This window comes from Haliotis cracherodii, unplaced genomic scaffold, assembly GCF_022045235.1.
Source record: "Haliotis cracherodii isolate W230 unplaced genomic scaffold, xgHalCrac1.p SCAF_19, whole genome shotgun sequence".
In the NCBI taxonomy this organism is placed as follows: Eukaryota; Metazoa; Mollusca; class Gastropoda; order Lepetellida; family Haliotidae; genus Haliotis; species Haliotis cracherodii.
This window is the reverse complement of record NW_027266274.1, coordinates 14,528,162-14,543,652: the sequence shown is the minus strand read 5'-3', so window position 1 is coordinate 14,543,652 and position 15,491 is coordinate 14,528,162. Positions and strand designations below refer to the sequence as shown.

At 39.9% G+C, this 15,491-nt stretch overlaps 1 protein-coding gene and 1 pseudogene across 1 annotated transcript; both read right to left on the bottom strand.

Annotated features, from left to right (window-relative positions):
* Nucleotides 1-261: 261 nt before the first annotated feature.
* Nucleotides 262-7,360, bottom strand: LOC139466973 (uncharacterized; annotated as a pseudogene).
* Nucleotides 7,361-10,820: 3,460 nt separating this feature from the next.
* Nucleotides 10,821-12,911, bottom strand: LOC139467134 (uncharacterized). Its single transcript, XM_071248851.1, has 3 exons — nt 12,826-12,911; nt 11,342-11,785; nt 10,821-11,062 (listed from the first exon to the last, which is right to left on the bottom strand). Exons 1-3 carry the CDS (start codon nt 12,896-12,898, stop codon nt 10,821-10,823), a joined length of 759 nt encoding a protein of 252 aa, XP_071104952.1. The 5' UTR covers nt 12,899-12,911.
* Between the last annotated feature and the right edge of the window lie 2,580 nt (nt 12,912-15,491).

The following is a 15,491-nucleotide window of genomic DNA, read 5'->3' as shown; positions in this document are numbered from 1 at the left end:
GCCCCATTTAGTGACAGTGGAAAATAATGTGACGATGATTTATTTGAAATAAATTTATTATTCCAAGAAATATCACTTTGTCATTTTTGGCGATAAAATTATTAAGGAGCGAGATAAAACATGGATTATCAATGCATTATGGATGCAACACTATGTTTTCTCTTACTCCTGTACTCCTGTTGGGTAAACGAATCCCTTCCAAATGAGTGGGTGAATGCCAATGACCGCTGCATGGTGAAACTTTCTTGCTAATCTAAGATCCTAGAGGCTTGCGGACACGTAGATCAGAAGGGTCGTCATCAATGACAGCACTGAGGTTGATGACCCTCCATTCTTGCCAGAGGGATATGGAACTAGGGATGATGTAGTTGGGGCCACAGTCGTAGTGCATGGCTGGCTGGCAAACTGATGACCCTGAAAAATACAGCTTTTGTCCATATAATGTCTGTCATTGACTTCCATATGAAATGTGACATGTTTATTTCTATTCCAGCTAAATTATGGCGGCGACCCGTGAAGATCCGGGGTAGAACATGTCTTCCCCAACCCATACTTGCCGTAATAGGCGACTAACGGGATCGGGTGGTCAGGCTTGCTGACTTGGTCGATACATGTCATCGATCCCAATTACGTGCATCGATGTTCATGATATTAATCATTGGGTTGTCTGGTCCCTGGTCCAGACTAGATTATTTAGAGACCGCCTTAATGTAGCTGGAATATTACTGAGTGCGGCGTTCAACAACAAACAAACAAATGATGGCGGCATGTAAAAAAAGTCTGGACCACATAATCTAGTGATTGATTATAACCAACTATCCACGCCGTCTCGGTACGATGATACGCTATTACGCAAGTTACAGAGGTGAGATGATGTGAAATGGGGTTTAACGTCGCGTCCAAGATTATTGCACTTAAATAGCGACGTGCATGTACGTGTGTGTGTTTGAGTGGCTAGGCAGGACTGATGCCGATTTATAGTGCTAGCTCACTGAGATACCATGCCGCAGTTTGACATTCATATGAATACCCCACTCAGACACAGTATACTAACTCCGAGCCGACCAGTCTTTGTTTTTAGCCCCTTAATGCCGAGCGCCAGACAGGGTAACAAGTAATATATTTTAACATCTTTTGGTATGACGCGGTCGGGGATCGAACCCCGGACCTTACGCTCTACCATAAGACCTAGGAGGGGGTCAAGGAACTGAGCCTGACCAGCATTAAGTCGTCTCTTACAATGAGCAGAGGGTGTGTGGTGGGGGTGTGGGGCAAACGCGGTTACGTATGTCAAATGTACATGGTGGTGGGGAAAGTATTCAATCCAAAATACATTATCACCATCGCTTTAAAACAGAGAGTGAGTGTATCCGAAAGATTCGGATTGTTTCGGATTGCGATCCGAGTTTTAAACTTTGCAGGGAAGAGAGCTAACTCCGAAGTTGGAACTGCGGTTCGAAGGGTTTGGTGTGCTTCGCTGCGGTGAAGTTTGCACATTGTAGGTATTTTGGGGTCAGACATTTTGTAAGTATGATTATGTTAAGTAAGCAACGCGTTTATCTATCAAACAATTGCATAATAGAAACCTGACATTGCCAAATTTAACAATGAATGTTTGTTTCTTTGTTGTTTAACGCCGCACTTAGCAATATTCCAGCTATATGACGGCGGTCTGTAAATAATCGAGTCTGGACCAGACAATCCAGTGATTGATATCATGAGCATCGATCCACGCAATTGGGATCGATGACATGCATCAACCAAGTCAGCGAGCCTGACCAACCGATCCCGTTAGTCGCCTTTTACGGCAAGCATTGCTTAAGACCAATTCTTCCCCGGATCTTCACGGTCCTCTGAGTACAACTGTCTAGATTTGTGCGAAGATGGTCCATGTGCTATTTAAGAAACAAACGACGAGTGGGAGTTGTTTATCGTACAATTGAACACTGCTGGGAGAATAAACCATGAGAGGCACAGACCCGAGTGGTTTATTCTCCCTGCAGTGATTTATTGTACGATAAACAACGAGCACGATTCATTTATTTCTTATATGAGATATCAACATTTGTACAGCCTTTTTAACAATGTCAATCAATTGTACAAGCTTTAAAAACATTTACCAGTACTTCAATAATGATGACTCCCCGAATACAACCCGTCGTGGGCAATGTCGGACAACTCCATTTTATATACGAGGTGGAGTATCTGCACCTTTTCTCCCAATACGGATTGTCATATTTCTCCCACTTTTGGGTTCGATCTTTCGGCCATTGTCTTCTGCGCTGTCCAGCCACATCTACGGGGAGCCACTCAATAGACACTTAATTCCCTCTCAAAATTAATGTCGTACTATTTACGAAGTCAAGTTGCGAGCGCATGATCGAATCTCCAGAAATGACGTTATGATAGAACAATGTTTTATCGTGAAATAAACCACGATTCGTTTTTCATTGTTCTGTGGGGTTTAGCGCGTAGCTATCTTATATCGTATTATATTCGAAGTGCAGGGGTTAGTGTGTTGTTGATGAGATCATCAAAGACCGAACAAACAGTTTTTCGTCGGAAAGAACGAAACAAGCAGAGCTATTTCCTTCCCTCGTAGGGCGGTGGGCTAACCGAATGGTTGAAGCGTTCACTAGTTACGACAAAAGCCCAGGTTCGATTCTCATTATGGGTACAATGTCTGGTGATGCCGTTGTAATATTGATGGAATTTTGCTAAAATCGGTCTTCGCATATCCGTACGGTTACATACAGATGAAACGGAAAATTCGTTAAATCTTTTCCAGTATGAAATTACAAAAACTACTTAAAAGAAGCTTAAGAGCACCCGATACGTGTGTTCGTTAACTACTTTTGAGTAACATATATTTGATATGGAAATATATTTATGGTTGGATACAGAACGTTTTCTCAGCGGGACGGCGATTAAGGATTTGCGTGAGATACACAAACATATACAGACGTCCTCAGACCTTCTTAAAGACATATGTGTTAAGGTTAAGAAACTTAATAACCTATGAAATGTACCGAATTTGGCAAGAATTGGACCCGTGAAGATTCCGGGGTAGAATAGGTCTTATGCAACCCATGTTTGCTGTATAAGGCTACTATGCTTGTCGTAAGAGGCGACTAACGGGATCGGGTGGTCAGACTCGCTGACTTTGTTGATGCATGTTATCGTATCCCAATTGCGTGGATCGATGCGCATGATATCAATCACTGCATTGTCTGGTCAAGACTCGATTATTTACAGACCGCCGTCATATAGCTGGAATATTGCTGAGTGCGGCGTTAAAAAACAAACCAAAAAGACTTGGGTGATGTATAGCCTGGCCCAGACTATCCAGTGATTGAATTCATGAGCAACGATTCACGCCGCCGGGGTACTATGACCCGCTATCAACCGAGTCACAGAGCCTGACTACCCGTTTCGGTCAGTAACCCAGACCATAACGTGTTGTAAACGTTTATGAAATTACTACACACTCACCAAGCTTCCACGTCGCACTTCCGGCAGTACTCCGCTCCATCGTGAGGAATGGTGGGTCGAGGTACAATCTGGTCATACTTTCTACAGGATAACTCGTAAGGTTACCTTTCCCCACTGTGCAACCTTCGCCAAGATACATGGTATGGGTAAATTCTGCCAAATTTCTGTTTACCCAGAACGCTTTATACCCAGAGCAGTAGTCACCTGCCGAAAAAACTTTTTCTGATGTCGGTGTGCAACTTTCCCCATAACAGACGTACGGTGTGGACCTGTTGGCATGCTCTGAAAATTCCAGTTTGGCGTAATAGGTGGCGGACTCACGTGTACAATCCCACAGGATATTACCTCGAAGAAGAAATAATCTGACTGGTTGTTCAAGAACACGTGGGAAGGTGTAACAAACGTCATCACGCCTTTGTATGTCACGAGCAGAATGCCTTGTACACTTGTATCTGGTGGAAAGGGAAAGGAAATATCAGTTCTGTTTGGAGCATTCACATGATGTTTGTTGTTTAACGCCGCACTCAGTTTTTCCAGCTATTGGACGGCGGTGTGTAAATAATCGAGTCTGGACCAGACAATCTAGTGACTGACATGAGCATCGATCCAGTGAGTTAAAAATTTAACGTCGCATCGGCATTTTCTCAACCATATAGCGACGAGACCAAGTCAATATATTTACAATTTAGTCATTTCTGCAAAGTTTTGTTTAAAAACAAGTTGTAAAAGAAATTTGAGCTTACTATATTTAGAAACAATTCATGAAACATATTTGAGCATAACAATATTATAAATACAGTTTTAAAAAACGGGCTATAGGCCACCAGTAACAAAAGCTAGGCCACCTCGCTGGGGATCATGGGGACTTACATTTGTACAGTACCTCTGCTTCCTGCATGATACCCCAGCAGGATTTACGTCCTACTTTAACCACTGGTGGTTGTGCACAATGCTAGCCAATATAAAAAATACTCCTCAATGAGTTGGTTTAAAAACACTAGTTGATGATAGTTACATTGATTGATATTGCAGGGGGGCAATATTTTTACGGTACTTTAACCACCTGGACAGAGCCTTCAATAATGTCAGTTGATAATAGCATCACACCAAAGTTAAAAACAAGCATTTAATTATTCACATATATTTTTAAAATTTATTATACAGACCAATTTCCTTCAAGTTGTTTATGATGAGATGCCCGCTGACACGGGAAAACAGATCTTTTAGATTTACACTTTGATAATGTGAATCCATTGCGATTGCAAAGTCCTCACAGTCAAGTTATATATGCTTGACGGTGAACCTTTCACCACAAGGGATACACTTAGAAGGTTCGTCCTCATCTGTCTTAAGCAGATATTCGTGTGTAAACCGACTGTGGCCAATACGACATCGTCGTAAAACGACCTCGTCATGTCTTGACTGACAACCCAAGTAGGTATGACCGATTGTTGGTTTCAATTCGTGTAGTTTATTGCCTCCTACTTGGGTGTCCCACCTCTTTTGCGTGAGATCCCGAGTATAAGATTTGATGGTTGGTTTGAAATCACTGTACGGGATGAGAAGTGGAGATAACGGTTTGTCAAGAGCTGCTTTAGCTGCAGCGTCGGCTTTCGAGTTACTTGTTATGCATACATGACTTGGTAACCAGCAAAAGACAATGTCACATTGGCCAGCTAGTGGAAAGATCATAATAGAGTTCTAAAATGTCAAGGATAATGGGATGATATGGTGAGACACATTTAAGTGCCTGAAGGCAAGATAACGAATCCGAGAAGATGATGAAATGTTTATATTGGTTTTGTTGTTGAATATAAGTCAAAGCTGTTAAGATAGCTTTGGCCTCAGTAGTAAAAATTGAACTAAAATCTGGTATTCTTGAGGAGACAGTTTTGGATCGAATGATGGTGGCACTTGCAACTTTGCCACCATCCTAAGGATGAGTAAGGATGAGACAGATGGACAAACAACTTTTTCATTACAATTAGGATCGATGATTTCGGTGTAGGTTCTATCACAGTCATCGAGTAAGTGAAGTACAGAGTAAGGTTGACATGAATATATACAGGATAGTAGGTTTAATGTAGTATTTGTAATGAGTTGTGTTTCTGCATAAAGTTAGTGAATGAATGCAACAACCGTGTCCATGACACATTTGGAGGAACATACACACAAGCAATGCAGAACTTACCAACAAGAATGGAAATGTATTCAATACTGCGAGATGACATTATGTGCCAAGTTTGGTGGAGAAATATGGTACGGTTTTCAAGATCTGCTCCGGAAACGAAATGTGATGGACGGATGAAAGAACGGACGGACGGCATCCATTCCTATATCCCCCTTCCACTTCATGGCGCTCATTCTACCCGCGTCATATAGTAAACTTGATGTAGGCGTTACAGCAGTGCTCAATTATTCCTGTTGTAAAAGTATTTAACCTCTCTTATATAAATACTTGTACATTCTGTTGTACAAAAGTATATTCGGCAAGCAATTCAACTCATTCATTCTCAGCTTTTCACGTTTTATTTGCAAATTAATCATTTTTAAATACGATATTAAAATAAGATGAAGAAAACTGACAAGACAAAGATGGTTTTCAAATTTCAAAAATGAAAGCGGTCTTCAGGAACCCATGCTTGCCGTAAAAGGCTACTATGCTTGTCGTAAGACCCGTGAAGACTCCGTGTTAGAATAGGTCTTCACCAACCCATACTTGCCATAAAAGGCGACTATGCTTGTCGTAAAAGGCGACTAACGGGGTCGGGAGGTCAGGCTCGCTGACTTGGTTGATACATGTCATCGATCCAACTTACGTGGATCGATGCTCATGATGTCAATCACTAGATTGTCTGGTCCTGACTCGATTATTTTACAGACCGCCGTCATATAGCTGGAGTATTGCTGAGTGCGGCGTTAAACAATACACAAACAAACAATAGAAACCAGAAAACCACCTTAACATATACGTATACCCATTAAATCAGTTTTTAAATATTTTACCATTACCCTAATTTGATATTTATAATCCATCTACACGAATCCCTTCGTTTTTTATAATAAAGCAAAGTTAAACATCATCGCTAAAGCACTACATGTAGGTATGGAAGTGGATTGTCTTTATATACATATGTCATTGATTGTTGGTTAACATTAAATTTTTATCCAGAGCAATGTCCGACAAAGTCATATGTATAGATAGTTAATAAAAGCTGACATAGACCATACTTGTGTACCTTTGACATGAGCCACGAATACCCCCAAAAAATATATATATATAACCTGAGCAAATTCAGCAACCGTGAAAGGCGACTATGCTTAAGCTTGTCGTAAGAGGCGACTGACGGGATCGGGTGGTCAGGCTCGCTGACTTGGTTGATATATGTCATCGATCCCAATTGCGTGGAACGATGCTCATGGTGTCAATCACTGGATTGTCTGGTCCAGACTCGATTATTTACAGACCGCCGTCATATAGCTGGAGTATTGCTGAGTGCGGTCTTTAAAAACAAACTAACACACAAATCCTTTGTTGTAACCAGGGACATACAGAAGGTCTTCTCCCAAAATAAGTGTTCAGTGTTGCAGAAGAGATAGTTTAGTACTGACGAAAAAACAGACGAACGAAGACCCATAACAGAATCTCACACTGTCAAAATGAGACGCATATGAGAGCAGGTCATGCAAACAAGTGGACGACAGCAAAGACAACGACTCAAGTGTAGTCTAAAACTAAACCCGGTCCCTCATGACAAGTCAGATTTACGTCTACTTATGACAAGTGAGAGTTGCGTCTACTAAGCTACCCCAAACAGGTCTTACCAGACAAGACTGATAACAGAGCGCCTAGATTCAGTAGGATCATGGCGCCACGATCTTCGTCTCTTCAATGTGTATGTTTGTATGCATATAATGTACTTCTCCGCCACCTATATATCAGTAACATGTTCGTGGTAAAATACAATCTACACTTAATTCAGTAAACCGAAACTCAGGTAAGATTCGTTTGATCTACAGGTGGGTAGTTATAGACGTTATCGCACACTAGCATGCCTTGTGTACTCTGTTGAGACAGGGGATGGAGTGTATAGAAATACTGTGACTGAAGCGTCGTTAGGGTGACAGGGTGTTATGGACAGCTGTATAAGTTAATCATGATAGGTGATCGAGTGCTCAGACATGAACTGAAATCACCCTTGGTGTAAACGACGTATATAGATTCGCGAAATTACATATAAGTGTTTCAAATCTCATATTTGCATGTCGAGAGTCAATTGTCAGTATGTTTTATAGACAACTGACACGTTCAGCTTTCTGCATCTCATGAATATTGTAAATCAAACTGCGTTCTGAAGGCGTACTCACGTTTTATGGCGTTTTGTCATGATCAGTTGTAACGATTCAGTTGTTTCCAAACTGTGAGTATACAAATGGAATCAAGGAATCAAGGATCTTTCTACTCAGGTAAGTTCTCATTTAATTCTTGTTTTTTTAAAGAAATTGAATTGATCCATAATTTTTTATTATGTTTTGTAAATAACAAAATAAATAAATTCATTTTGTAATTGGTTTAATAAATCAATAACAGATTGTAAATGGCTCTATCCTCGAAGGGGGGGGGGGGGTAAGCAGTGAAAAATTATTTCCCCCTGAGAGGGTATGTAAGACCACGTCTTTCAAAGTATATTTATTTCTTCCACGTTTTTAATATGAACCATATGTGTTATTTTAATGTTTGGCTAAATTTGTCAGCCGTCGCCAACAACTGAAGGGATGATGTAAATCCGACTGAGGTCCATGTAGGTAGCAAAAGTACTGTAAGTCCCCATGGACCCTAGCGCGGTGATCAACCTTCAGTTGGTGGCGATCTATAGCCCGTTGTTTTTATAATGTGTTGTCGAATGTATGTTAGTTATCTATTTTAAATGTTCTCAAACTAGTTTTACGAAAAGCTGAGATATTCTAGTTATTATACTGCCCTTCGTCGGCAGAATTTTATACAGTTTAATATATATTGTTGATGTCAATTTTGTTTCGTCACGATATGGCTGAAATATTGCCGATGTGACGTTAAACTTTAACTCACTCACTCACCCACTCACTCACCCTGGATCATTTCTAAGGTTCCTGACGTCACATGCCTTTAGGAACGGGGACGTCTTCAAGGTTCTCTCTGGCACAAATATCAATCCGAGGAAACTTTCTGCATGTTCAGCCCCGTGAAGATTCCGGGGTAAAATAGGTCTTCAGCAACCCATGCTTGCCGTAAAAGGCGACTATGCTTGTCGTAAAAGGCAACTATGCTTGTCGTAAAGGGATTGGGTGGACAGGCTCGCTGACTTGGTTGATACATGTCATCGATCCCAATTGCGTAGATCGATGCTCATGGTATCAATCACTGGATTGTCTGGCCCAGACTCGATTACTTACAGATCGCCGTCATATAGCTGGAATATTGCTGAGTGCGCCGTTACACAACCAACCAATTGAGTGCTCATGATAACAATCATTGGATTGTCTGGTCCAGACTCGTTTATTTACAGACCGCCATCATATAGCTGGAATATTGCTGAATGCGGCGTAAAACAACAAACTAAACCTAATTCTGCATGTTCTAGATCATTATGTCGAAGAACCAATGACTGTGCGAAACACTTTATGTGTCATCTTTATTTACGTGTTTTGGATTCATGTGTTAATCTCAACTCGATAACGTTCTAAATGGCAATGTTCTCCAGATGTTCGTTGAAAGTGCCACTCATATAAATGAATTCATGTACCTATTGTACACAGGTCTTGATTGACATTAAAATGCTACGTATTTATGTATCATAGCAAACTAGTGCGGCGTTAAACAACAAACAAGCAAAACAAAACTAAATATAAACACATGTGTGCGATCTTACAGGAAACGCAGGCTTGTTAGAGAGCTTTTGAGTCCGATCTGATTCCGTGATGAGTCTACTCTGGTCGCAGACTTCAATAGCATTTTGCAAGGGTTCCTTTGCGAAACTGCAATGCATATCTATAGAAAGAAACATGCAGTGTTACACTAACTGATTCCTGATTAACCGTTTCACATTTATCCCCAGGTTTTGTTGATTTCACTTCAGAGTGTGTCACATGTCAATTCAAAGAATATAATCACTGTAGAAACATATCGATTCTTACGTTACCGGTGATTGAATAGGACTTGTGGTGTGTTCTCAAAGTCCTCTCTCTTCTGACTTATTCATACTGGTATTATTTATTCAACCTACGAGGAAGAATACACAACACAAACCACGACTAATGAACCTTAATTTGCATCAACAGGAGAATAGAGTTGGGGCTTTTAACATTTAACAGTAACAACAGAAACTGTGCAACTGACGGATACATGTTTCACTGATCATGATTGATTCTCCTTACTATTGTCTGACCGTGTGGACATTTAGTGTAACAATAAAGACAAGTTTAAACCTGGACAAAGCGGTGTAAAACCTCACTCACTCACTCACTCACTCACTCACTCACTCTCCTATTCACTCTCTCACTCCCTTAACTCCTCTAATAATGCTCTTCTGCAAAGTTTTGCGTCAATATTTTTTCTTATAAAATGTCGATCCCCTTTTTGTAATTTCATTGCTATTCTATTTGTAAATGTTAAGGAAAATTTAAAATGTCACATATGCTTGAAACTTTGTATTCCTAATCGGAAGGCATCGTCGGGTCGGAGACAATGTCGCACAAGCATGTGTTTCTCCCTTTACACAGAATCTATAGAAACAGACCCGTGAAGATTCCGGGGTAGAATAGGTCTTCAGCAACCCATGCTTGCCGTAAAAGGTGACTTCGCTTGTCGTAAAAGGCGACTAACGGGATCGGGTGGTCAGGCTCGCTGACTTAGTTGATGCATGTCATCGATCCCAATTGCGTGGATCGATGCTCATGATATCAATCACTGGATTGTCTGGTCCAGATATCGATTATTTACAGACCGCCGTCATATAGCTGGGATATTGCCGAGTGCGGCGTTAAACAACAAACCAACCAACTATAGAAACAAATTTGCTAAACTCAGTACAGATTTATTTCTCCATAAGATCGTAACAATTATCATACACTCAACAACAGAATAGAGATAAAAGTAGCACTGTTTCAGAATTGACGGTGTGGAGACAACGCTTATAATTCGTCATGACAAAATACGTTCGCTGCATTATGTTCACTACTGAACAACGTTTACTGTATTATGCACTGGGGGGGGGGGGGGGGGGGGGGGGGGGTGTTGGGGTTGGTAGAAACACAGTACGAATCTGAAAAACAGCATTTTAAAGAAATAATCACAGTGAAACAATCCAAGTCTCCCATCCTGTAGCAGAGGTAAGAGCTGTTGGTGCTGGAATACCATCAAACATGTTGCAGGTGTTTGTGGACGAGTCATGACTAAATCCTTGACACCAGATGAGAGAGAGACAGGTGACTGAACAGTCTACTCTAGACAGAACTGTCTTGGAATCTCTGTTTGTGCCATACTTTGCGTTGTTCTGGAGAAACTGAAACTGCAGACTGGACTCACAGAGATCTATAACAAAATGAGTAAACGTTATTGTCACTGAAACATAATGCTATTAAATTGTCACCAATATCATCGTTCAAAGGGGAATATGTTTGTAAGGAAAACATCAACAATAGTCATTTCTAATGTTACTGTAAAACCATGAATTCTTTTAACGCTATTTTCACAAAAGAGTTCAATTTGTGCCCTACGAACTAACATCTGCATTCTGCCTCTCACACACTATGGAGAGCTCAATACAGTTCCAATGCTTTCCCATGACTGCCTCAGGTTCACTCATCTTACCAAATATCCATTCCCCAGGTGATCCCCATCCGGTAGCAGCAGCAAAATAGTTAATAGCATGTGGATGCGGATCTCTGTACGACAGGATCTCGTCTTGACCCACTGTGCCACCGCGTCCTGCCTTAACTGTACCATCGCTCCAGCTCATCCAGAATTGTTTGTACTGAGAACAGGATACCACACCTCCACTGTATTCCACGAGTGAATCACACTGGGCACACCGTCTCAACACGGATTTGCTGTTCCTCCAGCCACCTAGGACGACTTCGTACATCTGTGTGTCTGAATTCTGGTACAGAGTCTTCAGAGCTACATGCGCATCACCGCAGGTTTTAACCTTGAACGTGAGGGAGGTGTGGCTTCTCTTTATGACACCATCATCAAACAGCGAGTGGTAGATATGTGTTGACGATGTTGAAAATATTGCTCTTTGAGATAGAGAATCTGTAATATAAAGATGATTCACTTCAATATGATTTGACCGTGCGTACGTGCGATATTTAATGTTTTTTAGAACTAGAGTGTCTGAGACTACAATTGTGTGGTAAAGGCATAATAATGTATCAGTGCAGAGTTTTTAAACCTAAATACAATATACAGGGGAATAAATGCGACAAAACCATATTTATAATCATCAGAATTAGCTCTTAAAGACAGAATCCCTTTACGGATTCCAACTATCATAAGCATGTGTTTATGGATCACTATCATTTAGTGTTGACACCAAGCGTTTGCAAGAAGGTGAGTGTGTCATACCCCATTGCAAGCACACATCACAAACACGTGCAATGGCATGTCAATTATTCACCTGAAAAAACGGGATGATACTGTACACCACTAACTAGGAAATTGCATCGGGATCATTTTGCTTACTGATGCATCAAATTTGGAAATGTCTAAAAATGTTATTGAAATATTTACTGAGCAAACACCTTTTCAGCAAGAATTGCATGATGCTCATTGAAATATTTGTATGAAAATCGTGCCCGATCTTATCTCAAAGGGCTGGAGCTGCTGGAACTTTCTTTGACATAAAGTTGACTTTTGGAAAATTGAAGTCAACCCTTTTGTCTCTCTTGTTTTTAATTCAGTGGACCAGAATTGGCTGTTTCACTATTATTGAACAAGATCAGGTTATCAATGTGATTCAGGCTTGTCCCGAACTGAGACGAGCTTGTAACGAATGGCGCAGGGCGTCATTCTTGATCTTTAATAAAATCTTGTCAAATCGATCTGAGCCATTAATAGTGTTTAATTTTCATTATCCACATTGACACCCGAGCTCTCTACTCTTGCTTTAATGCAGAATATGCGATCAGAATGGGAATGCATCATCTCCGATGTAATGTTCACCGGAGGGTTGGTAGAACTCAGAGAGAGGTAGCCGATATATTCAATGTGTGACCACACTGTTTATGATCGGCCCCAAGCCAATATGTGAACAAATACAACAGATGTCCTTTGAAACGTACGGCGCTGCTTACCTGTCAAATGAAGTATCAAAAGCACCGAAATTGGTAGCAATAGTTTGTCCATGTCAGCAATGTAGAGCCGCATACAGCAGTGTGCTGACAACTTGGCAGCCAGTCGCCTCACGCTGTTCGATATGATGAATATTTAGTGTGGTATGCCAGCTGATTGGTTAAATGTGCTTCAGGAGTGGCTTCTTGTCACCCAAAGGTATTGTGACAGTGCACAGTTTATGATTATGCTAAGAGAAAGTGTCTACAATCACATCTTTTGTTTTCTCGTGTAGACCCGTGAAGATTCCGGGGTAGAATAGGTCTTCAGCAACCCATGCTTGCCGCAAAAGGCGACTATGCTCGTCGTTAAAGGCACCTAACGGGATCGGGTGGTCAGGCTCGCTGGCTTGGTTGAAGCATGTCATCGATCCCAATTGCGTGGATCGATGCTCATGATGTCAATCACTGGATTGTCTGGTCCAGACTCGATTATTTACAGACCGACGTCGCATAGCTGGAATATTACCATGCCGCAGTTTAACATGAATACCCCACTCAGACACAGTATATTGACTCCGATCCGACCAGTCCTTGGTTAAGCCCGCACGCAAACGTCGAACCCATTCGACAGAGGTGTCCATCCCCGTGCATCTGATGTCGAACCCATTCGACAGGCGAATAGCACAACAACACCCCAAAATAAAACACGCCATATCTATTTACCAAGAAGGCTTTGCGTAACATTTAAATTACGTATGACATGCTTAAATGCTCAGCTTGCTCAATATCAAAACGTTCAGTCATTTATTTACCTCAAATAGAAAATATCGCGAGTTAAAAAAGTTTCGGCCAAACCTCTCGGCACACAACTACCAGAAACGGCCATTGTTGACTTTTGGCACTTCACGTTGAGCGGCATGCAGTCCGATATTTTCTTTATAATTTCATCATTTTTCCTAATCGATCATAATTTTTTGTTTGCTGACGAAAGGAAAAAACTCATGTTCCTTTATTTCTAAAAATTAGCATCGGTGTAACTAATTGTAAACAAAAACAATCTGAATCGTAACATCATCGATTGGATGAAATTTTTCTAAAAATTAGCATCGGTGTAACTAATTGTAAACAAAAACAATCTGAATCGTAACATCATCGATTGGATGAAACTTATACGAGCATGGCAACGGCGGTAAACAAACAACTCCACATGCATAGTTATCACGTCAGACTATTACAATCATTTTGTTACATGTAACTTAATTTTCTAAAATTATTGACACGTATGTTTAAATCTTTGTAAAAAGAATTTCATTTTTAAAGAGTTTGCAAATGATTTCGTTTGATAAACTTTCCGACACATTGACAAGCCGACAAACTCGCGATTTGTTGAGTTGAACAAAGTCAACAAACACTGCGAAAAATGACAAATATTAGATGATACGCAAAATCTGAACTGATATACATTCTAGGTAAACCATTCAATAGCAAAATAATGCAATTTACGAGAAATAATCAAAATACTTGCAATTTTAGCTATCATTTCTGAAACCGGAAGCACGTACCGCATGTGACACATGGAAGCAAAATATGCAAAAGTTGGTAAGCTATCATAAAGAAATTCCGAAATAGATTCAAATTCAAAAGAAAATACATAATTTACTATTTTTCGTCAACTATTTACTATTTATTGATCTGGAGAGCAGTCTCCACTCCTATTTGTTTCATATTTCTTCGTGATTGTCGCCATCAAATGTGTAAGTCTAAATCCGAAACCGTAATGGATTTCCCGCTCGATGATTTTAATTTTAAAATATTTTCTAAAAACGAACGCAACGGAGAGCGATACAACGTATTGATATGCCATAATAATAACATAATATTGATATTTGTCTAACATTACAAAAAGAACAATTTAAATATCAAAGATGTTGTTGAAAACTTTCAGAGAACCTCCCGTCCTCTGAACCAATAAAATTTTGGTACACGAGGTTGTAAATATATAGAGATTCTAGGCTCCTATATATGTGATTTTGTACCCAAAACAAATTGAATTGTACCCAAAATACTTTGTGAATTTGTACCTAAGAAAATAAGACAATAGATCTATAATTATATTTATGTTTTCATGTAGATGAACAGAACACATAATAAAATATTTCATCAAGTTCCAAATATGATTATGACTGTCATCCTTGAAATTGATTGTTTAGTTTTGAGAGAAAATTGACGTCTTGTCACTGAAGGAGAGGCCAGTTAAGTTGGTTAAACCTAAGTTAGAATAAATTGTTTTGATAGGAAAGTGATATTATGTTAAGTTTAAGACACCAAATTAATGTATATCTTTGAAATAATTCTAGGTAGATTTACAAAATCACATACACATTTGGGTAACAAATTACTAGAAATTTTGGGTACAAAAGTCACCACTGTATATTTCAACTGATTTTCGTGAATCAATGGGATAAAAAAAAATCGTCTGAATGATTCCTTCTCTCATTTTTTAAGACAAGAATTTGTTTTACATAACAAAACAGGCAGATCTACACGGATCACGTTTAGTCCTTAAAATGTGAAAAATATGGACACCTCAGAAATGAGGGCTTATAAGGTCATAATTCCACCTAACTAGTCACATAGTTTGACTTAGATCTAGGTCTATCTAAGAAAAGTCCTTGTGAAAATCTTTT

Excerpts from the sequence above, each read along its gene's own strand:
- LOC139467134 (XM_071248851.1), bottom strand. The coding sequence starts at position 12,898 with ATGCGGCTCTACATTGCTGACATGGACAAACTATTGCTACCAATTTCG. Across the intron at positions 11,786-12,825 it reads TTTGATACTTCATTTGACAG|ATTCTCTATCTCAAAGAGCA; the intron begins GTAAGCAGCGCC and ends TTTATATTACAG. Across the intron at positions 11,063-11,341 it reads ACCTGGGGAATGGATATTTG|ATCTCTGTGAGTCCAGTCTG; the intron begins GTAAGATGAGTG and ends ATTTTGTTATAG.